The 27,941-nt window shown below is 39.2% G+C and overlaps 2 protein-coding genes across 3 annotated transcripts; one reads left to right on the top strand and one right to left on the bottom strand.

Moving 5' to 3' along the window:
• Positions 1-61: 61 nt before the first annotated feature.
• LOC113275144 lies at positions 62-3,719 on the bottom strand. 2 transcript variants are annotated; one of them, XM_026524587.1, is made up of 2 exons: positions 2,896-3,719; positions 62-2,104 (listed from the first exon to the last, which is right to left on the bottom strand). In XM_026524587.1, the coding sequence occupies exon 2, from the start codon at positions 1,734-1,736 to the stop codon at positions 816-818; it is 921 nt and encodes a 306-aa protein (XP_026380372.1). In that variant the 5' UTR covers positions 1,737-2,104; positions 2,896-3,719; the 3' UTR covers positions 62-815. Both variants share the same exon structure in this region, with proteins under 2 accessions (XP_026380372.1, XP_026380373.1).
• A 16,956-nt stretch (positions 3,720-20,675) lies between these two features.
• On the top strand, positions 20,676-21,672 carry LOC113273737 (peptidyl-prolyl cis-trans isomerase FKBP53-like). Its single transcript, XM_026523364.1, has 3 exons — positions 20,676-20,751; positions 20,854-20,927; positions 21,006-21,672. The coding sequence occupies exons 1-3, from the start codon at positions 20,739-20,741 to the stop codon at positions 21,255-21,257; spliced, it is 339 nt and encodes a 112-aa protein (XP_026379149.1). The 5' UTR covers positions 20,676-20,738; the 3' UTR covers positions 21,258-21,672.
• The last annotated feature ends 6,269 nt before the right edge of the window (positions 21,673-27,941 follow it).

Here is a 27,941-nt window from a genome sequence, read left to right as displayed (position 1 = left end):
GTAGTAACGTCAAGATCCTCCCGGATCAAGCCTCCCGGTTCAGCGAACACGGTTTGATCGATTGAAACGATCTGATTCTTTTCATTAATTTTTGATCCTTCTCTCTTACAGACTCTGTAGCATTATAAAACTAGTCATTACCAAACTATCCTAGATCTAACGGCTACAATGCCATCAAAAGCTTACATCTAAACCACTCAATACAAGGGATGAAGACACCCCTACAACAACTAAAAGCTACCAACTTTGCTGATTACGCTAAATACCGTCATCGAAATGATATGGGCACCCTCTTCCAAGGCTTGGGACATAACAAATACCATCCCCTTCAGAACATCCTTGTCCTCGAGGATGAAAGTCGAGAAAAACAAAGGCTTGTTAACTTGACAAGGGGAAGATTGTTGCTGGCTTTGTGTCATCGATATGATATGGGCCTGCTCCACTCTCATCATAGGGACATGATGACACCTTGTTGTCTGTTGCCTTGCCAACATTTCGTTTGTCGTAGCACACTGAACTCTTAGTTGTATGTAGTCCGCGCTGTTCAGGCAAAGATGAACCGTCAAGCTAATGATGACCAATGTTGCATAGTAAAACTTCTTATAAGCCGTTAAACTTCTTGCACTCGATACGCCCAGATCAAACAAGCTGAATTCCCACTTCCAGTAATCAATCCAGATCAACATCTGTAAAATGTGAAGCACCATGAATACACATTTGGCCCCAAGGATAAAGAACTCCTCTTTAAGGTCCTGAAGTACTTCAACTCCCAGTTTTGTAGCTTCCAAAAACTCAGTTGGAACCATTATCACATACTACACTGTAACCCATAAGTAGTCTTCGAAAAGCGTGAAACTTCTTAGAAAAAATGTAAGACTCACCATAAGAGAAAGGCCATGGATCCCCACATAATAACCAGCTGAATTAAATACTCCTATCAATAGGTAAGACAAGTTATGTAATGTCATACAGACCCCCTTAAGCTCGAGGAAACCAGAATGCAATGAGAAAATCTGTGCTTCTTCCTGAACAGGCACCAGACCAAAAAAATTAAACGTCTTGCTAAATTTCATCACTTCTATCCATTGCGATGTGAAAATACTCGCACGTCCAATATATAAGTATGAAATTTCTAGAAACAGCCTAACACCACCACCACTACCACCATAATTAACCAACAGAAACACAATCAGAAACCGAAACTGAAATTCTGAACTGTACCCTGGTCTTAAATCCAGCTCAGAAACAAGGCTTCCATTATCATACCTTAAATCTGAGTTAGCAAGCCGCTTCCCACGGTCAAATACGGAATAAGGATAACACAAATAATTAAAGAAACAAACAGCACTAGTCAAAATCCACATCCACACACAAGAGTTAGAATCATGTTGAGTGTATGAAAGGGATTGGAGAACAAACTTGACAGAATCGAAGTGCAACTGCGCTTCTTCTTCTCGAATGGCTAGGCTTTCATAATTCTCCGAATTAAGTAATTTATATTTCCAGCTTAAGTAGACCAACAATTTGACCACAACTAATTGTTGATTCACTATTAACACGACCTGAGTCCCCAACTTTCTTATAGAAATTTTAGTCCAGCTATAACCTTTCCATGTATGATATACCCGTCTCCACATACAAATACAACGTGGAATTAGGCACAGAGAAAAATCAAAATCGTACATACCCAACAGTTGGTTGCAACCAGAATTAAGATGCTGAGCAGGGTATGGCATGTACACACAATTCCAATAGGGATGTAGAATTTCCTCAAGAAAAACCAATCTCTCAATTGCTTCACATCTGAGAAATGGAGAGTGCTGACAAAAGACTGTGTTCTAGAGATAAGAATGAAAACTAACCACTGTGGGAATGGAGAAATGTAACAACAGAAGAAATATAAACTCCCTCAGTGGAATTTGCAGCACAACATGCTCCTGTCCATTGATTAGAACTCGAATTGCTTCAATGCAGGGAACAACTTTTCGAGCCGGTAAAAGACGATGAAATTCCATCGCTATATCATCTTCACATTGACTCAAACCCCAAAGTAAATATCCAAGCACACTATCCAACAAATCGCGGTACTTTGCAATACCGACTACTGTAGCCAACAAGAGTAACAAAAATTTATTTCTCTCAATCAGTTTAACAACCAGTTTACAACTAATATCATCGTTACCAGTTGTCACAAATACCAGTAGAACTAAATCGGAAATTAAGAATTCTGATTCACACCCATGGTTACTAAGGAGCACATAGACCAATTTCTCTTTGTAATTAGCCATTAGTATGAAACCCATACGAAGTATAAAGAAATCAGAATGAACTGTATCAACATAGAAGCTATACTCAGTAGCAAAATACGAACTTCCCTTAATGATGTCAAACTCGTTTGCAGGATCAAACAAGGAACACTTAGAAGCAAAATACAGATATAAACAAATACTACCAATCAAATCCCTCAGAACACAATCTGCCATTGCACCAAAAAATCCATGTACCTTCTCAATCTCACACACCAATATCAACAAAAGTATCGAAATACTATTTTCATCGGACATTTGTAGAACCAACTTCCTATAGCCACTAATGTCAGCCCCATTTATACACATAAGGACCAATGAATTCATAAATTGAAAAACAGGCGGATACCCAGGCATTGAAATCAACTCACAAACATAATTCAGAAAAACAGGCGGATACCCAGGGAATATTGAATCTGAGGCATACCCATAAAGTAAAAAAAGCTCCCGAACAGATTCCCCAATAAAATCAGAAAAACCCTTCCTAATTTCAAACTTTTTTTCCACGATCACATAAGTCACGAAGAGAATTGGTAGGAATGATAAAACCATCAGAAATCAACACGGAGTAGTTAGTGGGTAATATTACCTGTAAGCTCATGAGTTTATCCTCAGTAACCTTATCACTCAAAACCTCTTTTGGTTGAACATTCAACTTATCATGCCAATCCTTCTCGTGGAAGAAAAACAAGGGAATGAGCGAATCGACAGTATCTGCATCGTTTTCTTCCTCAAAGAAGTAAGAAGGAATCAATTCCAGATCTATAGAGTCATCTTGTTCTTCAAATAAATAAGGAGTAATCAACTCTAAATCATCTTCTGCTTCGTCTTCTGACGGAATGGAAGAGCTCTGAGTGAAATTCCTTACTGAATCTGCATCAACTGGGGTTGATTCTGTGTTATCAGGTTCAAGAGGTACGGAGGTGAGAGGAATAGATTTTTGTAGATTTATGTTAAGAGCATTGATGGTAGCAATCAGTGAGTTCAATATTTCTGTTTGAATCTTGGCAGCTGCAATACGTTCTTCAGAATTGTTGATATGAAGGTTCGTGAGCCTCTGTAGCATATTTTTCAGCTCAACTGCTTTATTATCCACATCTTTAATTGTTGCAGTCATTGTAGATGATGAAGAAGATCGTCTGAGTGATACCAATTGTTATGAACCTAGATGAGATTCACAACAAGAATAGGATAGAGATAGTAGTAACGTCAAGATCCTCCCGGATCAAGCCTCCCGGTTCAGCGAACACGGTTTGATCGATTGAAACGATCTGATTCTTTTCATTAATTTTTGATCCTTCTCTCTTACAGACTCTGTAGCATTATAAAACTAGTCATTACCAAACTATCCTAGATCTAACGGCTACAATGCCACCAAAAGCTTACATCTAAACCACTCAATACAAGGGATGAAGACACCCCTACAACAACTAAAGGCTACCAATTATGCTGATTACGCTAGATACCGTCATCGAAATGATATGGGCACCCTCCTCCAAGGCTTGGGACATGACATATGGTGTCGGTGGGAAGTGAGATTTGAGCGAGGTTCCAATCTTTGTCGAAAAATATTTTATTTAGATAAAATATTAAAATTTGGATCAAAATCTGGTAATAACATGTTGTACTAAATTTTTTTTTTTCAAATGGACTTCTATAGTAGGAAGTGAATAAACAAGGATACATACTTATTTTTTTTATTTTATTTTTTTTTATTTTTTTTACATTTTTGAGCGAGGATTTAATCATCACTTGTATTAATCTTTCCACCACCGATCCCTGTTTTTAAGGAGTGAGAAAAAGAATCAAAGTTTCAACTACGGTTTTATGCCGTTATCATCATTCTATGGAGGTGAGATCTCTAATCTTATGTTGGGCTAGTGCTGTAGGTTGAAGAGTCCGTCTAAACTATGCAAGCTCTATTCTTAACAACTGGGAAGCACTTTTTGTTTGACTAGAATGTAATTTTGGCTTTCTGTTATTATACTTTTGGTAAATCTCCCGTACATTCTCTTATTTTCAATAAAATCTTCTCTTCTTATTAAAAAAAATAAATCATTCTATGGATTTCATTAAGACTTAGAGATTCTCCAATGGAATGTATGTGAAGATAAATGTCTTAGTCCATATAGGATAAACATTCATCTTCCCTAAAATTCTTCTCCAATCTCAACTTCTTAAATCAATGTGAAGATGACATGGATTAATTTTTGTTAGACATTGTCAAGGTGAATATCAAGTTTTAGACATTCACCTTGACAATGTCAAGCTATCCTAATAAGCTTTTGCTTATTAAAATTAATTCCAATATATTAAATAACCCTTTTTAGCTCTAATAAAATCTAACAATTACTAAAAATAAAAAATACATTTAATCAATAAAAAAATGACAAACAACAGCATTGGAGATAAACTATTTTCTCCCCCTAAACTTAAGGAAAAATTGGAATGGGGATGTCCTATTTCCGTTACCACCTAGGAAACAAACACAACCATCATTGGAGAAGCTCTTAGCCTTAGAGGATAAAACAATCTGAAATAATCGTACAATTAAATTTTTGTTTTATTTTTGACCAAAAAAGAAATCTTGTTTTATCAATTAACGAGATAGATGGCTTCTGCGGAGGGGGCATGAGTGGGTGTTTATCTTCAAGGGCTTTCTTCGTATCTTCATTTTACTGCGCCACCCCGGAAGAGTTAATGGCTTTAACCGCAGCAGTAAAATGTCCATCTGCTACTTTGCGCAAGCAAGCAGAAATATTTGTACGTTTACTGTCAGGTTCCTCATCCTCCTCCTCTAACTTAACGCATCCAATTCGCCGCACCTATAGAACCTCTTTAATAAGCTGTTGGACTCCGCCAGTTTCACCCCAAATCGCCAATGCTCTTAGAATTTGTTTCTGCTGCATAGATTTACGACTCCCAGATCTACGTTCCATCCGATTCTTGGGTCTGAAGACGCGCAATGTACAGCGAGGTAGTATCAATAAGCAAACCTAGTTCGTACTGAATTAGGCTCTACTGCCACTTTCAAAAGTGCTGATTTCAAAACCTGTGAAAAGGCCATCCTACACCCTTTAGGAATACTCTTCACCGTACTCACAGGAGCATGAAGAACTGCATCTAGTGTCTCAACAGTTAGCTCAAAACCATTTTCTTCCAACTGTACAAGAATAGAGCCAGGCTGAGGTACTCCAACAATCAATTCCGTTACTTCCCCATACACCTCACATATTGCAGGTCTAACGTCAATCTCTTCATGTTTACATGCTCTTTTCCATGTCTGGATACTCATACAGTCAAAGCATAGCCATTGTTTCAATGTCTTCAAGGTTTCTTCCAAGGTACTAAACACATCCAAGTCGCTTCCAATGGCCTGTTGAAGAGCATTCTTCCTATCTGAGTTGCAGAGATGTAACCTCTTCAAATGGGGCACTAAACAGGCGAAACCCTTGCTTCCCATCCTCCCATATGGGCACCCATGGAAGTATTTGAAAGGGCAGAACAATACTCCCTTCTATGCAATCGTCATTCAGACAAAAAAGCAAACAGGTTAGGGAGGTACAACTTGACTGTCGAACACAACACAAACCAAGTCTGAAACCACCAGTGAACTCGCACAGTGTACCGAGGAAAAACAAAGCAACACTGTCAGAGAAAATGAGTGAAATTGTACAGACTATTATCTAGGAAGGAAAGTAATTCTCGAGCCGGGAATCCAAAGAAAAAGGAAAAATGAACAGCAAACCTCAACCCTCCCACCACCCTAACCCACGAGATGATGTTGGTGGTGATGGGAGAAAAAAAAAGTGGTTTACAGGCGGTGGTTCTAGGGTTTAGGTCTGTAAAAGAGGTTTACAGGCGGATCCCGTTAACTGAGACGCCTTTACTGGCCGAAGAGGGAATTGTCCTAAGCTGCATTAAATCGTTTCCTAACGGGACTTCATGTGGAAAGGATGGCCTCCGGGCACAACACTTATTGGATGCCTTTTGTGGGGAAGGCTCTTCTGTGGCTGCTGACCTTGTCACGACAATAACAAGGGTTATTAATCTGTGGTTGAGTGGTAGATGTCCACTTATTCTTGCGGATTTTATTGTGTCAGCACCATTAACTCCCCTTCTTAAGCCAGACAAAAGTATTCGTCCTATCGCTGTTGGGACAATTTGGAGTCGTCTTGTATCAAAGGTTGTTATGAAGGGAGTTGGCAAAGACATGGAAACCTACTTGCAGGACTTTCAGTTCGGGGTGGGGGTTTCAGGAGGTGCGAAGGCAATTTTACATGCAGTGAACAGGTATGTTAGTAAGCACCATTTAGACCCTAGTCTTACTATGTTAACTGTAGACTTCACCAACGCTTTCAACCTAGTTGACCGCACAGCCATGCTTCTTGAGGTTCGTAGACTTTGTCCATCTATATCTCCATGGGTAGATTTTTTGTATGGTCAACCTGCAAGATTATATGTGGGAGATTATCATATCTATTCTTCGACAAGGGTGCAACAAGGTGACCCGTTGGTTGGTGGAAAGGAAAAGAAGTACCTAAACTAGCCTGCAAGTGCACAGGGAAGTTGAAGCAAGAAAAAGTAAATAAGGGTTTGTCCACAGGGACTTGGAGGATTTGCTAAAGTTTTCTAAATTTCTAAAGTTATCTGAATTCAAAAGAAGGTACTAAGGTTTTTGATTCCACTACTTGACCCTAGGCTAAGGAAATTATGATGCAATGTATGTCTTGTTCTTTCATGAAAGACTACAATGAGGATTCTACTAACTATCCTAACCAAATTACCCCTAGCATCAGTTGTCTTTAATCAGCACAACTAATCACATGCATTTAGCTTCTCTAGCTAGTTTAGCTTAAGGAAATCTCTCTAGTGGATTGAATTCTTGGCCAAAGACCTAGCTCCACTCCTAGTATCAGCTGTCTTCTAACAGCACAGGTGATCACAAGCAGGTAGCCCAAATGGCTAAGCATTCATCCTAAGGCAATTCAGCTCAATAAAAGAACATACAAATACATTAACATTCCTAGCATATGATCAAGAGCTTCCTCTAAACCCTAGCAAGTGAATTAGAACATGGACATGCTTGTAATCATGATACTAACAGGTATAAACATGCTCCACATTACACAGCATACAATTCACATTCAACCTTTATGCATAAGAGAGATTCAACATGAACTGAAAATGAATTTCGAAATTAATATTGAACTGCAAATATTGCTCACTGGCTAGCCCAGAGATGCTGAATTTTACAACCCCTAACACCCTTTTATAGTTACAACAAAAAAATTCCAAAATCCCCAAATCAGTGAAATTAGGGTTTTACAAAAAATCCTTACCTAATCTCTGAAAACGACTGATAGTTCTCACCCATGCTTCCTTCTCGTCTGCTGATGCTACCCATGCCTTCGATTTATCCTCTAACCTCACCTATTCCATCAACTCCTAACCTAGGGTTCCTGTGAGATGAAATGATTAGGAGGTGATGTAATAAGTGGCTAGAAAAGTAGGTCTTGGTTGTTAGAAGTGATGATGGCTCGAGTGGTGGTGATTGAGTGATTTGGGGGAGAAGATGGTTGAGTGATTTGGGGGAAGAAGATGGTTGCAGAGAAGAAAAAAGGGATGGAAGAGAAACTCGATGGAATTAGGAGAAGGGTGCGTTTGGTGCGGGTTATAGGGTTAGGTTGCTTAGGTGTTAAACGGGATCATCAAATTTGATGTTTTGTGAAGGGAATCCGTGGGATGATAACTTCTGAAACGGATCTAACGGCGAGATGGAGACAGATTATGAGCGACCGTTGGATGCAAAAATACAACGAAACTAACGGCTCAAGATGGAGTTAGATGCTGTGGTGTTGGTCAGGTGCATCGAAATCTGATGCATGATGACGCAGCGACCGTTGGATGATGGAATGGATCCAATCTTACGGTTAAGAATGAAAACGGGTTTGGGTATTGAATTTTGGGTTTAGGATATGGATTTGGGTTTAGGAATTGGATTTGGGCTTAGGTAATCTTGAGCCCACTTCTTCTTTAAGAACAATTTCTTCCTTTTTAAGCCCATTTTTATCCTTGAGTCTTCCATAACACATTCTTCACTTCTTTTCCGCTAGAGTTTCCACCGGCTTTCTCCCGTGTCTTTGCTCTTTTGGCTCCGCAACTCATCTAGTCTTTATTTGGTACCTAAAAATACAAAATTAAACAATATTAAGTCATTATCCTTGAGGAGAGTAAAATACAAAATTCATTACAAATGGGGGAATTATGGCATGCAAAATGGGATAAGTGCCAATAAAACGATGATAAATAATGCAATATTTGGCGCCTATCAAATACCCCTAAACCTGAATTTTACTTGTCCTCAAGTAAAACAGAAACTAAGGAAATCCTACCTATACCACTGTCGCTGGTCTCTCGAATGCATTTAGCGTATGTACTAAGCCTTTTAAACCACTAAGTGTCCCTAGTGGACGAGTGAAGTCTCGTGAAGGTTTTCTTAGAACGTACCTACAAAGTTCTAGGCCAAAATATAAGCTCATATTCCATCAAATGTGACATGTGCAAGACAGTTTAAGCTCACAGCAAAATGGAGATGTCAATCTAGCTATCTAAGGCACAATCCTAGCACTGATAACAAATAAAGACATGTGATAAGAGTGTAAAGTGTATCTACACATGTGTAAAGAAAGATCGGATGTTATGACTACTAATCACCAAGAGATAGTTTCTCAGGCTAAGAACTGAGGTCGAAATCTAGCTAGCTGTCCGGACTTTACGAGAATTGTGAATGAGTTGGAGGTATTTCACAATTACTCGCGTTGTACATCAATGGCATACACCCTTCCTTGCTTATTACAATAAAACAAAAGATGACTCTTTACATGACTCTTATTTACATTGACTACTCTCTTTTATTTTTGGAACAAGAGAGATGGAATTGATAAATACTTGATTGATTTTTTCATTTTTCTCATTTTTCTCATTTTTTTGAATATATACATCATTCATTTTTTTTTTTTGATAAGGAAACACTTTTGATACATGAGCAAAAAGAAACAAAAAATTACATGACACTTTGCAAGAGGTAGCCCTTTTTGATGCACCCAGTTAAATTCGATGGTTGTTTTTCTTAATGTAACCTCCACCTTCTATCCCAACCAACCAAAGAACAAGCTAGTCAAGTTTCGTTCAGTATTCTAAAGTGATTGGAAACTAAAACTTTCGATAGAACACCTTGAAGATCGAGGCTATACATGTATTGGTAGATCGTGCGCGTGCAAGTTTCTTATCACTATGTGAATTGTGCTAGAATCAGGGTTCCTAAATATCTAGACTAAGACTCCTAAAAATTACATATTTGCACAAGAGTCAACATTTCAAGGCAAATGAGCTCCATTTTTATGTTTTTTTTATCACTTTTTAATTTTTTATTTTGATTTTTCATTTTTTCAAAAAGAGGGAGGAGTTTTGTTTTCAATTATAGCATGTTATAAGGGTATATACTGATTATCACCCCTAAACCTAAATTAAACAGTGTCCTCAATGTTTAAAAGTGCAAAAGAAAGAACTGTACAGAAAAGGAAAAACATAAAATAAAATGGAACGTTCAACCTGGTTTATGTACAAGGGTGGACCAATCAGGACGCATAGACGGGATCCTCCAGATCGGTTGCCTCAATGTCAGGCGGAAGTGGTTCAAGGAACGGTTTCAATCGCTGCCCATTCACTTTGAAAATGTTCTTGTTGGAGACATCTTCAAGTTCCACAGCTCCATGAGGGAATACCGTGCGTACTAGGAACGGGCCGGTCCATCGGGACCGCAATTTTCCTGGAAAAAGATGCAGCCGAGAGTCGTATAACAAAACTTTCTGACCCGGTGTGAATGACTTGCGCAGAATACGCTTATCATGAAACAACTTCATCTTTTGCTTATACAGCTTGGCACTGTCATAAGCCTCATTCCTTAATTCTTCTAACTCATTGAGTTGAAGTTTCCGTTGTGCACCCGCCTTGTCGAGAGAAAAGTTAAGTTTCTTGATAGCCCAGTAAGCTCGATGTTCTAATTCCACAGGAAGATGACATGGCTTTCCATACACAGACGATAAGGGGACATGCCAATTGGTGTCTTATAAGCTGTTCTATAGGCCCACAAAGCATCATTCAATCTCAATGACCAATCTTTCCTTGACGGGTTGACCGTCTTCTCCAGAATGTGCTTAATTTCCCTATTAGAAACTTCTACTTGTCCGCTTGTCTGAGGGTGGTACGGAGTTGCAACCTTGTGGGTTATGCCATACTTGCGTACTAAAGACTCAAAGTACTTGTTACAGAAATGTGAACCACCGTCACTGATTATAGCTCTAGGGGTACCAAAACGTGAAAATATGTTCTCCTTCAGAAATGAGAGTACCACCTTGTGGTCATTCGTCTTGGTTGCAACAGCTTCAACCCACTTCGAAACGTAATCAACAACAACTAGGATGTATAATTTGCCTTCAGAAATAGGAAATGGACCCATAAAGTCAATCCCCCACACATCAAATAGCTCAACGATCAAAATCGGATTCAACGGCATCATTTCTCCTCGAGATACTTCCTAGTTTCTGACAGCGCTCACAAGCAATACAATACTCATGGCAGTCTCTAAACAGCGATGGCCAGTAAAACCCACACTGCAGGATCTTTGCAGCGGTCTTCTTGGCACTGAAATGCCCTCCACATGCTTGGTCATGACAGAAAGATATCACATCTTTCTGTTCCATGTCGGGTACACATCTCCTAATGATTTGGTCTCGGCAGTACTTAAACAAATATGGGTCGTCCCAAAGGAAATGTTTAACTTCAGCCAAGAACTTGGAGCGGTCTTGTCTCGACCAATGTGAGGGCATTCTACCTGTAGCAAGGTAGTTAACAATGTCGGCAAACCAAGGAAGGTTTGACACAGACATCAATTGTTCATCAGGGAATGATTCTCTAATCAGCTCAGATTCATCAATAGACTCACTAGTTAATCGGGACAAGTGATCAGCAACCACATTCTCACAACCTTTCTTATCACGGATTTCGATGTCGAATTCCTGTAATAAGAGTATCCATCGAATAAGGCGAGCTTTAGCATCCTTCTTAGAAAGAAGATACTTCAAAGCCGCATGGTCAGTGTATATGATGATCTTAGATCCTATCAAATAAGATCTAAACTTGTCTAATGCAAATACCACGGCAAGTAACTCCTTCTCGGTAGTCGAATAGTTGAGTTGAGCATCATTAAGAGTTTTACTAGCATAGTATATCACATATGGTAGTCTATCAACACGCTGTCCTAAAACAGCGCCAACGGCATAATCAGAGGCATCACACATGAGTTCGAACGGTAGTTCCCAGTTGGGTGGTTGGACAATAGGAGCTGAGGTGAGGAGAGTCTTGAGTTCTTCCCATGCCTTCACACAAGCAGCATCGAAGTTAAAGACAACATCTTTGACAAGTAGATTACACAAAGGTCTTGAGATTTGGCTAAAGTTTTTGATGAATCGCCGGTAGAACCCAGCGTGACCTAAAAATGATCGAATCCCCTTCACAGAGTGGGGTTGTGGTAAATGTTGAATGAGGTCGACTTTAGCTTTATCTACTTCAATTCCTTTTTCCGAAACGATGTGTCCTAGAACTATGCCGGAGTTTACCATGAAGTGGCATTTTTCCCAGTTTAAAATCAGATTCTTTTGCTTACATCTAGACAACACAAGGACCAGATGGTCCAAACATTCATCAAAAGAGGAACCAAACACAGAGAAATCATCCATAAAGATCTCGAGAAAACTATCTATCATGTCTGAAAAAATGCTCATCATGCAACGCTGAAAAGTAGCAGGTGCATTACACAGCCCGAAGGGCATACGTCTAAAAGCAAATGTCCCAAATGGACACGTAAATGTAGTTTTTTCCTGATCTTCCGGTGCAATGTGAATTTGGTTATAACCGGAAAAGCCATCTAGAAAACAGTAGTGACTGTGTCCAGACACACGTTCTAGCATTTGGTCTATGAAGGGAAGGGGGAAGTGATCTTTTCTTGTTACTGTGTTCAACTTCCTGTAGTCGATACATACTCGCCATCCTGTGGTTGTACGTGAAGGGACTAACTCATTCTTTTCGTTCCGAACTACAGTAATGCCTGACTTCTTAGGCACAACTTGAATGGGACTAACCCATTTACTATCTGAAATCGGATATATGATACCCGCATCAAGTAGCTTCAAGATCTCACTCTTAACAACGTCTCTCATGTTAGGATTAAGTCTCCTTTGCATTTCCCTAGATGGTTTGGCATTCTCTTCAAGATTAATGGTGCATGCAAATGGTGGGACTTATCCCTTTGAGATCTGAGATGGTCCATCCTAAGGCTTCTTTCTGCTCCTAAGTACTCTAAAAGCTTGTTTTCCTGTTCTATGTTTAATCGTGAAGAAATGATAACAGGTAAAGTATCAGAAGGACCTAGAAATGCATACTTCAAAGTATCAGGTAATGGTTTCAATTCCTGTTTGGCCTTAGGAGACTCATCCGAAGATATAACAGACTTCTCAGAAAGTGGGAGTTGTTCCACTGTAGTCTGCCATTTAGTGATGTCCATTTGAGGTACAGATTCGAGCAAAGATTGGACTTCACCAATGTATTCATCATCATACAACTCCAAGTTAACATCTTCCAAACATGCTTGCAAGGGATCTTTTGACATAATGCCAGTCAATGAATCTTGTATCAAACTCTCAATCATATTGACCTCATGTACATCCTCATCATCAAGATTCACATGCTGTTGACTAACATTAAACACATTCAGCTCTACAGTCATGTTTCCAAAAGACAGCTTCAACACTCCATTACGACAATTGATGATCGCATTAGACGTCGCCAAGAAAGGACGTCCTAAAATGACAGGAATGTGACTATCCGGGTTTTGTACAGGTTGAGTGTCTAAGACAATAAAGTCTACAGGAAAGTAGAACTTATCAACCTTAATAAAACATCCTCAATTACACCTCGAGGGACTTTGACGGATCGGTCCGCCAATTGGAGAGTTATGGGTGTTGGCTTCAATTCTCCAAGACCTAACTGCGCATAAACAGAATATGGCAGGAGGTTCACACTTGCACCTAGATCTAATAAAGCTTTATTGACCATGTGGTTTCCTATAGTGCAAGAAATTGTTGGACAACCTGGGTCCCTAAACTTAGGTGGAGTTTTGTTCAGAATGATGGAACTCACCTGTTCAGCTAAGAAAGCACGTTTGTGCACATTAATCTTGCGCTTTTGAGTGCACAAGTCTTTGAGGAATTTGGCATATGCAGGGATTTGCTTAATTGCCTCAAGAAAAGGAATGTTGATGTTGACTCTTTTGAACAGTTCTAACATCTCATTGTAGTGGGTGCTTATCTGTTGGCGAACTAACCTCTGAGGATATGGAGCAACATGAGCATTAGGAGTTAGAGGGATATTCACAACAGTGGGATTGTCGGCTTCACTAATGTGCTCAGGCTCCTTTTCTAAGTTGGAGGTGTTCTTTGGTGGTGCAGGCAATGATATGTTTGGCTCAGATTCATTTGATTGTGGTATGCCTACATTGTTCTCAACAATCTTACCACTTCGGAGAGTGGTGATGGAATGGACTTGATCGGGTGAGGTTTCATTGCAAGATGATGTGCCTGCTTGAAATATCCTCTTTGGATTTTGTTGGGGCTGGCTAGGAAGTTTACCCTTTTCTCTTGTATTCAGTGCATCGCAAATTTGACCCATCTGTAGTTCTAGAGCGGAGACTCGTTGATCAGTTGCTTTCTCATTTTTCATCAGATGTTGGGTCAACTGATTGATACTCTCTTCGATGCTAGACAATTTCTTGTCAGCAGTGTATTGAGGGTACGACTGCTGTTGAGGATTTTTAGGGTATTGATAGCCTTGATTGTTTTGATAGCTTTGAGTGGGTTGAGATGGTCCTCCTTGAATGGGTCCTTTAGACCATGAAAAATTGGGGTGGTTCCTCCATCCTGGGTTGTAGGTCTGTGAATAAGGGTTATGCTCTTGTTTTTGAAACATAGCATGTGCCTGTTCAGCCTAGATTCTTGGAATGCATGCATTTCCGGACAATCACTGACCTGATGGTCAGAACCGTTACATATATCACAGATAGCCATTTCGACATGTTCACAGAAAGCAGTGGTAGAAGGTTTTACGTTTTTCTGAAGTTCTAACGCTTCTATTCTTCTTGCTAGTGCTGCCATTTTTGCATTTCCCTCAAAATCAGACTCAATTCTATGGACCTTATCTACAGGTGTAGTCTTTCTAGGTTCACGAATGGACTCCCACTGTTGAGTTTTTTCAGCAACTTCAATTAGGAAAGCCCAAGAGTCATCAGCACTTTTATCTGTGAAGAGTCCATTGCACATAGACTCTACAATTGTTCGGGTGGAGACATCTAAACCTTCATACAAAATTTGCACAAGTCTCCATTTTTCAAAACCATGATGGGGACACTTAAGCAACAATTCATTGAATCTCTCAAGATATCTAGCTAAGGTTTCACCTTCTAATTGTACAAAGCTGTTCAGACTTTGACGAATTGTCGCAGTCTTGTGATTAGGGAAGAACTTTTTGAAAAACTCTTTTGTGAGGTTGTCCCATGTCCTAATTGACTGTGGATGTAAGCATACAGCCATGACTTGGCCTTTTCCTTCAAAGAGAAAGGAATAGTCTCAATTTTAGGGTTTCGTCAGACATCTGAGTGAAACGTATAGTTCCACAAATCTCCTCGAATTCTCTCACGTGATGGTAAGGGTTTTCATTTTCAATTCCTCTAAACACGGGAAGCATTTGTATTGTGCTCGATTTTAGCTCATAATGACCAGCAGCTTCTGGTAAAACAATGCACGAGGGTTGACTTGTCCTTGTGGGATACATGTAATCCTTGAGACTACGGGGTTCTTCCATTATCTCAGGTTGGTCCGGTGTGTTTTCCTCAGAAGATGTGGGTATGTCAATTGGGTCTATTGGATTGACTCTAATTAGTCGGTTTGATTGGTCTCTAAAGGTCACAACCATATCCTAATAAGATCATTGATCGATGAAATAACATCTAACAAGCCCACAGTCAATGAAAAAAAACACGACCTAAAATTTGGTTTTGTTGGGTTTTGGTTTCACAATGGGTTTTGGTTTATAAAATGTAGAGCCCAAATTTTTGGTTTGAAAGGGTTAGAAACTTTGGTTTAAAATGGGTTTAGAAAATTTTTGGATTAATTGGGACAAAGCCCAACCAACTAAAAGGCTTTTGGTTCTTGGGTTCTTTGAAGAATTTTGGTGAGAAAAATCTTAACTCACGGCCCAACAGAATTTTGTTGCCTCTAAGCCCAACAGAATTGTTTTTGTAAGGTTAGGAGCCCAATGGATGGGATATAAACCTATAGTCCAAATTAAAGTGCAAGCCCACAAAAGAAAAGAAAAAATAACAAACAAATAATTACAAGCCCATAAAAGAAAGAGAAAAAGAAAAAGAAAATAAAAATTATTACAAGCCCAAATAGAAAATAAAGAAAAAGAAAACTAAAATTATTACAAGCCCAAATATAAATACTTAAATACAAGCCCAAAGAAATTTAATGAGGCCCAGTTGGGTTAGCTCATGGGTTAGGCTTACTTGATTTTTGGAGGGAAGCCCAAATTTGGGCTTTTTATCCCTTTTTGTTGCACTAGCCCAGTTGGGCTTGGATCTTCCTTAGCAACCTTAATCAACAGCACAGCAGCAGCACAGCAGCTTCACAGCAGCAGCAAGCAACAACAGCAACAGCAGCTTCACAGCAGCAGCAACAGCAGGAACTTCAGCTCCACTGCAGTTCCAACAGCAACAGCAGCTTGGCAGCAGCTTTGGCTCCACAAAGCTAACAGCAACAGCAGCTGCAATAACAGTCAGTGCAAGGTAGTGCAAGGCAATGCTCTTAGTGAAGCGAGAACAAGAGCAATGCAAGAGCAGGAGCAAACAAGGAAGTTGCAGGTCAGGAACAAGCAAGATTAGCAAGAAAGAAAAAAAAAAAAGAATAAGGAAAACAGAAAACAAGCAAACCGCTACCGAGTCCCCGGCAGCGGCGCCAAAAACTTAGGGAAAGAAAAAGTACCTAAACTAGCCTACAAGTACAGGGTTGAGAAGAAAAGTAAATAAGGTTTGTCCACAGGGACTTGGAGGATTTGCTAAAGTTTTCTAAATTTCTAAAGTTATCTGAATTCAAAAGAAGGTACTAAGGTTTTTGATTCCACTACTTGACCCTAGGCTAAGGAAATTATGATGCAATGTATGTCTTGTTCTTTCATGAAAGACTACAATGAGGATTCTACTAACTATCCTAACCAAATTACCCCTAGCATCAGTTGTCTTTAATCAGCACAACTAATCACAGGCATTTAGCTTCTCTAGCTAGTTTAGCTTAAGGCAATCTCTCTAGTGGATTGAATTCTTGGCCAAAGACCTAGCTCCACTCCTAGTATCAGCTGTCTTCTAACAGCACAGGTGATCACAAGCAGGTAGCCCAAATGGCTAAGCATTCATCCTAAGGCAATTCAGCTCAATAAAAGAACATACAAATACATTAACATTCCTAGCATATGATCAAGAGCTTCCTCTAAACCCTAGCAAGTGAATTAGAACATGGACATGCTTGTAATCATGATACTAACAGGTATAAACATGCTCCACATTACACAGCATACAATTCACATTCAACCTTTATGCATAAGAGAGATTCAACATGAATTGAAAATGAATTTCGAAATTAATATTGAACTGCAAATATTGCTCACTGGCTAGCCCAGAGATGCCGAATTTTACAACCCCTAACACCCTTTTATAGTTACAAAAAAAAATTCCAAAATCCCCAAATCAGTGAAATTAGGGTTTTACAAAAAATCCTTACCTAATCTCTGAAAACGACTGATAGCTCTCACCCATGCTTCCTTCTCGTCTGTGATGCTACCCATGCCTTCGATTTATCCTCTAACCTCACCTATTCATCAACTCCTAACCTAGGGTTCCTGTGAGATGAAACGATTAGGAGGTGATGTAATAAGTGGCTAGAAAAGTAGGTCTTGGTTGTTAGAAGTGATGATGGCTCGAGTGGTGGTGGTTGAGTGATTTGGGGGAGAAGATGGTTGAGTGATTTGGGGGAGAAGATGATTGCAGAGAGAGAAAAAGGGATGGAAGAGAAACTCGATGGATTAGGAGAAGGGTGCGTTTGGTGCGGGTATAGGGTTAGGTTGCTTAGGTGTTAAACGGGATCATCAAATTTGATGTTTTGTGAAGGGAATCCGTGGGATGATAACTTCTGAAACGGATCTAACGGCAAGATGGAGACAGATTATGAGCGACCGTTGGATGCAAAAATACAACGAAACTAACGGCTCAAGATGGAGTTAGATGCTGTAGTGTTGGTCAGGTGCATCGAAATCTGATGCATGATGACGCAGCGACCGTTGGATGATGGAATGGATCCAATCTTACGGTTAAGAAGGAAAACGGGTTTGGGTATTGAATTTTGGGTTTAGGATATGGATTTGGGTTTAGGAATTGGATTTGGGCTTAGGTAATCTTGAGCCCACTTCTTCTTTAAGAACAATTTCTTCCTTTTTAGGCCCATTTTTATCCTTGAGTCTTCCATAACACATTCTTCACTTCTTTTCCGCTAGAGTTTCCACCGGCTTTCTCCCGTGTCTTTGCTCTTTTGGCTCCGCAACTCATCTAGTCTTTCTTTGGTACCTAAAAATACAAAATTAAACAATATTAAGTAATTATCCTTGAGGAGAGTAAAATACAAAATTCATTACAAATTGGGGAATTATGGCATGCAAAATGGGATAAGTGCCAATAAAACGATGATAAATAATGCAATATTTGGCGCCTATCATTGGTTCATTGTTGTTTGCTTTGGTGCTTCATCGGCTTATAACGAAGATAAATGAGAAATGCACATTATCCTTACAGACTTGGTATCTAGATGATGGTACTATTATTGGTGACACTGTCGAAGTAGCGCAAGCACTCACTGTCGTTCAGACAGAAGGGCCTCGGTTGGGACTTATATTGAATATACATAACCCGAAATCTTTTGGCCCTCTTGTGATGGAAGGAAGGTAAGGGATGAGATGTTTCCTGCTGAGATCTCAAGGCCTGACAATGGGGTCAAACTTTTAGGTGGTGCAGTCATCCTTAATGATAAGTTTGTGAAAGGGCTTGTTATCAGGAGAGCAGAGAAGGTAGTGGAGTTAATGCAGATCTTGTCCAGACTACGTGATCCTCAAAGCGAGTTATTACTTCTGCGTGCATGTATGGGCATTTCTAAGTTGCTCTTTGGGCTTCACATTTGTTTCCCGGATACACTACAGAGGCAGTAGATATTTTTGATAAAGACTTAAGGGAGGCGATAGAGGGAATTGTTGTTTGTGGAGGCCCGTTTTTCGGGGAGCTGCAATGGAGACTAGTTACACTTCCTATTAGATATGGAGGCCTTGGGTTATACATGACTAAGGAAGCATCACAATACGCTTTTCTTGCATCACATGTGCAATCTTGGGGGTTGCAAAATCACATACTCGGGGATAGTGGAGTGGAAGGTATGGACGATAATTTTTATATGGCATTGGAAACCTTACAAGAAACTCTGCCCGACCAAGACTTTAGTAGTTTTACCAATAAAGACACCGCCCCCTTAAAGCACAAAGTAACCTGGCGAGTGCTCTTTTTGGTAAAGTTGTTAAAGATATGGATATGGTTTATGGGTTTTCGGACAGACATAAAGCAGTTTTTGGTTGCCTACAAGCAGTTTATGGGTTTTCTTCTTGCTATCCCGATTGAGGGCCTTGGGCAGAAGATGTCCCCCTTGGAGTACCGGTCCATCCTTAAATACAGGTTAATGATTCCCCTATACCCCTTTGATTCTCGTTGCCCTGCTTATATTACAGGATGCTTAGACGCATACGGGGAACATGCAGTTCATTGTAAGGTAGATCCTGGTTTTAAATATAGAAATGATCACGTGAGAGATATCTTATATGATGTATTATGGAGGGCTGGAATTTCAGCAAAGAAAGAGGCGTCGATCAACTTTTTGACGGATCCTCTTGAAGGGAGATCAACACTCAGGCCAGCAGATGTTTTTATTTTTGGATGAGCCAACGGAAAACATGCGTGTGTTGACCTTATTGGGGTCTCTCCATTAGTAGGCATCGGACAAAGCTCTTTCACAGTTGGACAGGCAGCTTCGAAAGCTGCCTCGGGTAAGATAGCGAAGCATGAAAAGGCGTGTATTGATAATGAACATGCTTTTATTCCCTTTTCCTTTGACACTTTTGGGTATTTAGCGCCAGAGGCAGCTGGACTTCTAGCGAGAGTTCATAGAATCATGCACGGTAATGTCATGACTCCTGATTCGAGAGAGTTTGTGTTTAAGAGGATAGAATTTTCTATTCAAAAAGGGCTTGCGGCGCAGCTTGGTGCTCGCTTGCCTACTATGTAACAATTTTAATTATTAATTAAATTATTGTTTGTAAATAAAAACATAACTAAAAATTGAAATTGACATTTTTATCGATTAAAAAGAAATCTAGAATGGATGAGAAATGTGAATAACCGATAGCACTCAAACGCTCGTAACCATGAGGAACAGGCTTTGCCAAAGCCGTTTGGGTGTATACGTATATGACTTGGTATGATTTGCTTGGGGTAAAATGAAAAGTTTGCGAGTCAAATGTGCTTGCAATGAGATTGTGTGGGGGATAGCTTGCAATGATAAGTTTGACGCTTGACCTGACAGTTGGTGGCATCTAGTTACTCAACACTCTTTTTCTGATTGTAGAGCTTGTGGTATAAGATGGAGTGTCCAAGTCTCATAATGCTGTAGAACCATAATCACCGAACTTATTCTTCCGTCATCTATTTCAAACTTAGAAGATGACTAATTTGGAACTTGGCAAGTTAGAACATGATCTTCACCATGAGAGTCTGAGGCTTGCACTGAGACCATTTGTTATATGCTCCCTTGCTGGAAATAGCAGGGTGTTGCTGTTTTGTTTTGTTTGACGACCATAGGGACAATTTCTGTCATTTTTCACAAGGAGGAGGAGTTGGAATCTCGAAGCACAGTATTAAAGTGACGTTAGGAACGATGAGATAGGATTTGACTATTCATTTTTCCTCTCTTTCACTGACGACAGTGACGAGACAACTTTTTCCAATAGAACTACTTTGGCCTCACTTTGGGCATGAGTACGGGCCCGAGACTAAAGGCAGTCCAATTAAATTATATAAACTCGTTAAACTGACAGTCAGAGACACCATTTGGGGTTCAAAGAAATATTGACTGTTAGATTTCTTCCTCAAGGAAAGAAGAAAAGAAGAAGAAAGAAATGTCTTTCTTTGGTATGGAGATTTATTTTTTTCTCTTTATGTGTTGATTTGGGATTAATGACATTTGTTCGTATCTAAATTATTGATTCATATGTTATTTCTTCTGATCATGAGGTATTGAAATAACAAAGAGCAAACCTGTAACTCATAAGGTTGACAAAGCAAGAGGAAAATTACGTTTAACCCAGGTAGGATGGATGATGATGTTTATTTGCGGTTGTTTGCTTAAGTTAAGGTAATTAATTTGGGTGATATTGCGCCTGCAGGCTTCTTTACAATTCGTTTCAGAATATCATTGGCGTTGTGCAGTATTGTGCAGCGTTGGAGGTGAAACTCCGATAACTTTATGCATATTGAACGGTTCATCGAATGCATCATGCCCTCTCGACATTGAGTTCAATGAGGATGATGATGAAGTGGTTTTTTCAGTTGATCAACAAGATTATGATCCAGAGATGAGAGTTAACCTTACTGGATACTACACCGAAAAGTGTGGTTATGGTAGTGATCAAGAGTAACTGTAAGTTAATCAGTAACCATGTACTTTGGTGTGCACTTATGTTAATTATTGTAATTTCTCTTGTTGGTGATTTACTTATATCTCAAGTCAAGAAGATCGATGGATGGATTAGATTGATGCAGTTAGAGTGAATGAAAAATGAGGATCAAGATCCAAAAGCTGGACGTGTTTAAGTGCGAATGACAGAAGTTAAAACATTTACCGGATGTGCATCTCTGCTACATTATATGGATGGACAAACGGGAGGATTTTAATTTTTTCTTCCATTTTTATATCATTTGAAGGGCTGCTGTCTTGTCTTAGTCATTATCTAAAAGAATAAAAGTGGAAGATCTTGTATTTTCTACATGTTAAATCATGTGTAAGGTCTCTATTATCGTTAATTAGAAGCTATTTGATGATGCTTGCTAGCACGTTTTTCTGCGAATTGCTTTAGTCTAAGCCAATTTTAACAAATAAAGAAAATGGAAAATGCTAGTGTAGCACAGTGGTAAAGTCGTAGGGTGATGATATTAATGGTTCTTGGTATGTATAAGATGTTATGCAGTCAATATTGGATCTGCATAAGATGTTATGCAGTTAACTAAAACAGATTAAAGAAGAAACACAGTTTAACGTGGTTCGGCTATAGCCTACGTCCACGGGAGAAGAATGATTAGGGTTTCTTATTATCAATGGAGGTTTTACAAGACGTGTATATATATATATATCCTATACATGCCACATATTCGTATAGATAGCAACATATCTAGAGAATATTTTCTTGCAGTGTAAGCCAATCATAAATAGAGAAACCAAATATTCTCCTTTGATCCAACACTCCCCCTCAAGTTGGTGCGAAGATATCAATGGAGCCCAACTTGGATAGAACTCCATTGAATTGCTTGACAGGTAAACCCTTAGTAAAAACATCTTCCAGTTGTTGATGACTACGAACGAAGGGAGTGCATATTACTTTGGCCAATACCTTCTCTCTAACAAAATGACAATCCACTTCTATGTGCTTTGTACGCTCATGAAAGGTGGGATTTGATGCGATTTGTATCGCTGCTTGATTGTCGCAAAACATCTTAGCTGGCTGAGGTGACAAAAAACCCAAATCTTTAAGCAATGCTCGCAGCCAAACAATCTCACAAGTTGTTGAAGCCATGGCTCTGTATTCTGCTTCAGCACTTGATCGAGAAACAACATTTTGTTTCTTGCTTCTCCATGTAACCAGATTACCACCAAAGAATATGCAGTACCCTGTTGTTGATTTACGATCAACTGGACATCCAGCATAATCAGCATCTGAATATGCTGTTATACAGTAGCTAGAAATTGAATAGGCTTCATTCTTTGTCATCAAAACTCCTCTTCCTGGTGATCCTTTTAAATACTGTAGAATCCTAGTTACTGCATTTAGATGTTTAACACGAGGTGTATGCATATAACGACTGACTAAGCTTACTGCATGTGCTATGTCAGGTCTGGTAACAGTGAGATAAATTAACTTGCCTACTAACCTTTGATATGACCCAATATCACTTAACACATCACCATCATTATCAAGTTTGTTGCCGATTTATGTAGGAGTATCACAAGGCTTTACTCCCATTTTTCCTGTAGCCTTCAGCAGGTCCAACACATATTTTCTTTGATTCAGAAAAATACCCTTCTTTGAGTAAGCAACTTCTAATCCCAGGAAATACTTCAGTATTCCTAAATCCTTGATGTCAAATATGGAATGAAGCATTGCTTTAAGATTTCTAATTTCTTGTTGACTGTCTCCTGTAATCACAAGGTCATCAACATACACTAGAACTATAGTTGTACCAAGATTACTTCTTTAATAAACAAGGAAGAATCGGCAGAGCTCCTTTTGAACTTATTTTGGATGAGTACTGAACTTACCTTTGCATACCATGCACGTGGTGATTGCTTTAAACCATATATTGCCTTCTTAATCTTGCAAACCATATTGCTCTCTCCTTCTCGAGGGTGTCCAGGTGGTATACTCATATATACCTCTTCTTCTAAATCACCTTGTAAGAATGCATTCTTCACATCCATTTGAAACAATTTCCAATCTTTATTAACTGCAAGAGACATAAGAACACGAAACGTATTCATCTTTGCAACTGGTGCAAAGGTTTCTGTGTAGTCTTCTCCATATCTCTGAGTAAAACCTCTTGCCACTAATCTTGCCTTATAACGCTCAACAGTTCCATCACTTTTGTATTTAATTTTGTACATCCATCTACATCCAACAGTCTTCTTCCCGGGAGGCAACTTGACAATACTGTATGTATTATTTACATCTAAGGCACGTAACTCATTCTCCATTGGTGCCTTCCATTTTGGATTAGACTTTGCTTCATTGTAGTTTTTAGGTTCTTGATGACTGGATATAGCACTTAGAAATGCAGAGTATGAAGAACCTACATGATCATAAGTTAAATGTGCTTGTATAGGATACGCAACAGAATGATATGTAAATAAATCTTTGTGTTTCTCGGGAGCCTTCTTCTCAAGACTTGAGGTTTTGAAAATTGGTACCACTGGTTGATGATCTTGTGGAACCATAACCTCATTTTCTGGAACTTGATGCGGCACATCTTGCAGTCCTGTATTATCATCAGTAACACTAACATTATTGTCTGAAGCTTCTTCATGAACTGCTTCATTATGCACATCCAACACTGCATTAGATACGTCCACCAACTCTACCCCATCACCATTATCTCTGTGGGAATCTGTTGCAGTAGGTATCTCATTAATAACTGGAAGTGGTGCCAAATCTGTATAACACTCCCCCTGAGACCGACTGCCAGAATCACACTGAAAATAAGCCACTGTTTCATCAAACACAACATCACGAGAAATCTGGAGCTTTCTAGTGGGTGGATGATAACAAATATATCCTTTCTTTGTAGATGAGTAACCAAAGAACACACACTTAGTTTCCCGTGAATCCAGTTTATCACGATGCTTAGCCTGTAAATGTACATAACAAACACAACCGAAAACTCTGAGATGAGAAATGCCAGGCTGATGATGTTTTAAAACCTCTAATGGAGATTTGAACTCAAGCACACGACTAGGCAGATGATTGATCAAGTAAGTGGCCATCAGAGAACCATGAGACCAGAATTTCTTTGGAACATGCATCTGAATCATAAGAGCACGTGTTGTTTCCAGAATATGACGAAGTTTCCTTTCAGCAACACCATTTTGCTGTGAAGTACCAACACAGCTAGTTTGATGGATAATACCATGACTACGCAAATAACCTGGAAGAGGGCCTTTGACAAACTCAGTGCCATTATCTGATCTAAAAATTTTAACCTGTGCATCAAATTGGTTGCGTATCATACAATGAAAATCCGCAAATACAGATGAAACTTCAGTTTTGGATTTGAGTAAATAGATCCATGTAGCACGTGACCAATCATCTATAAAGATAACAAAATATTTATACCCATCATAAGCATCAATTGGAGCAGGACCCCATAAATCAGAATGAATTAATTCAAAAGGCATTGTAGCTCGAGTCACAAAGTTAGGAAATGGAAAACGGGATTGTTTAGAAAACTGGCAAACATCACAGACTTGAGACTGAACAGAAAATGTGGGAAAAATCCTAGACAAAACACGACTGGAAGGATGACCAAGTCTTTGATGATAAAGAAACTGCGGAGTTGATCTTTGAGTGAGACATGCCATGTCACTAGAGCGTAACAGGTACAATCCATGAGAAAAGATGCCTCTACCAATCGTCTTCTTCGTCTTTCGATCCTGAAAGATGACCGAGGTAGGGGTAAATGTAACATCACAATTCAGAGAATTAGTGATTTGACCAACAGATAACAATTTAGTAGGAAACGAGGGAACAACAAGTGCATTAGATGGCGGACAATCTGGAAAAAAATGCACTTTCCCACTGCCCAGCACAGGAGCAATAGAGCCATTAGCAACAGACACATTTTTATGAGAGCTGCGAATAAATGCATGAACTGACGAAGGATCATTTGCCATATGATCTGTAGCTCCTGAATCAATAATCCAAATGTGACGGTTGGAAACAAGCGTAGTAAGAAAGGCTAGCAGGTTACCTGAAGTATGGTTGTCCTTGCGCTCATTCTTATTACTCAACTGGTGAAAGAAATCCTTCAACTGGTCTATGGTAAAGGATGAATTGTCAGCTACAGCAGCTCGAGCAAGCTTATTTTTGTCAAAATTAGCTTTAAGATGAGGATAAATATCCCAACAACGATCCTTGGTGTGACCAGTTTTATTACAATGATCACAATGAAAAACTTCTCTCTTACCCTAAGCACGAGAAGTCTTGTCCTTATCAAATGGCATGGCTCTTCGTTTATCATCTCTGGAGCTCAGAAGAGCACTGGATTCAGCAGCATCCAGGTCTACAATGCTTTTAGAAACAGGATTCATAACTTTCTTGCGTGTCTCTTCACGTTGCACAGTCGCACAGACACTAGACAAACTTGGCAATTCATCACTCATGATAATAGTGCTTCTAAGAGATTCATACTCTGATGTGAGGCTACTGAGCACATCAAAAATTTTATCCTCCTCAACCCTCTTTAAGAGAATTTTGGCATTAGTTGTATGAGGACGATATGTATCCAGTTCATCCCACTTCCTTTTTAAATAACCAAAATGCTCAAAAACTTTTCGTACCTTGTGCAGCCTCAGCAATCTCACGCTTTAGCTCAAACACCCGAGCAGCATTATTCCGTAAGCCATACAGACTAGCAACAGACTTCCACAAATCGTTTGCAGATTCTGAAAACGAGAAAATTTCCGAAATATGTGGTTCCGTCGACTGGAGAAGCCACGTGCGAACCAGTTGATCATCAGCAATCCAATCTTCATACTTTGGATCTTTAGCATCTGGACAGGTACTATTCTCACCAATATACCCAGAATTTCTTTTTACCCCCAAGAGCAAGAGCAGCAGCCCTAGACCAGCTGACATAATTGACATCATTCAGCAAGACAGAGGTTAAACACAAACTAGTATTATGATCTGATTGTGCCATAGTAAACACACAGAGACGAAACTTGATTACAGAGAAACGGCCAGGATCGTTAATGATCCCCTGATACCATGTTGGTATGCATAAGATGTTATGCAGTATGCATAAGATGTTATGCAGTCAATATTGGATCTGCATAAGATGTTATGCAGTTAACTAAAACAGATTAAAGAAGAAACACAGTTTAACGTGGTTCGTCTATAGCCTACGTCCACGGAAGAAGAATGATTAGGGTTTCTTATTATCAATGGAGGTTTTACAAGACGTGTATATATATATCCTATACATGCCACATATTCGTATAGATAGCAACATATCTAGAGAATATTTTCTTGCGGTGTAAGCCAATCATAAATAGAGAAACCAAATATTCTCCTTTGTTCCAACAATGGCCTAAGTTCGAAACACGCCAGCATCAAATTCTGTTGACCGATCAAATATCCGGAGAAAAAAAAGGACTTATTAGACCATGTCTTCTATATATGATTTGGATCAAAGATGATGCTCACATAAATCTTGGGTTTTTATCCTTTCATTTCCCCACTCGCTACATTTTGCTCCGATCGTCCCGTTAATTTCTGTTTCAATCGGGAACACAAAATAGTGCAAAACCGTTGGGTTGTTGTCAAGTAGGAAAATTCAAACCCAAGGTGTCAAACACTGGTAAATGGACTACCAGAGTAACCAGAGTAACCAGATTTGTGAGTGATGATTTGCAAAACTGCTAATGGGGGGCGCCGTTTTGTTTGGGGGTGTACCAATATGCATATAGGACAACAAAGCATTTGCCTTTAGGTTGGTACATCCCCAAGCAAAACGGTACCTATTAGCAGCGTTGATGATTTGGGCACAATTCGTCTTACACCACTAGTGCAGTGCTTGGTTTTTGTAATGGAATTTAAATGAAATTCATGAAATTTAAATGATTAGTGGGAATCTTATCGAATGATATAGCATCTTCATGGGGTTCTCTTTCTCAAAGTTATATTCAAAGGCGGACTGATCACTTCATACTTGAGACTGGTTGCTGTTCATGTGCTTTTTTTCTTTTGCTAGGCATGATAAGGAAATTTTTCCTTGTTGACTTAAAGCTTTTCTTGTTAGAACTTGGAATGGCAGTTGTATGATCTAACTTTATTTGTTATTATGTTTTCCTGTTAGAATGGCAGTTGCATTCTGGTAAACTTACGAATGTATAATAATAATATTTGGTTTAATTGAGTTCGGATTTCAAAATCGTGCAATGGGTTACAAAAAGAATTATAGTATACAACATAAATAAGGAGTCACCAGTCATAGCATGGGAGAATGAAGGCATTCTGCTTGATGCTTTACTTGTTTTAAAGTCGGTCCATTGCTGGGAATGCAAGTACATTCCCAGAAAATGTAATAAAGCAACTGACAAATCAGCTAAATTTAGTAGGAAATTCAGAGTCAATTAAGTTTGGTCAGATATCCCTCCTGATATTATAGGAGATCAATTATTGTCGGACAATTTACATCTTTTGGCTTAATAAAATTCTCAATTGTTTGCAGCAAAAATATAAAATAAAAAAGTATACAACATAAATTAGTTGTTGGAAATTTGATATTCATGTGTATGTGTATTTTATTTTATTTTCATTAGCAAAATAAATTAA

This window comes from Papaver somniferum, chromosome 4, assembly GCF_003573695.1.
Source record: "Papaver somniferum cultivar HN1 chromosome 4, ASM357369v1, whole genome shotgun sequence".
NCBI lineage: Eukaryota > Viridiplantae > Streptophyta > Magnoliopsida > Ranunculales > Papaveraceae > Papaver > Papaver somniferum.
Note: the sequence above shows the minus strand (reverse complement) of the source record. Positions and strands in the feature narration are given on the sequence as shown.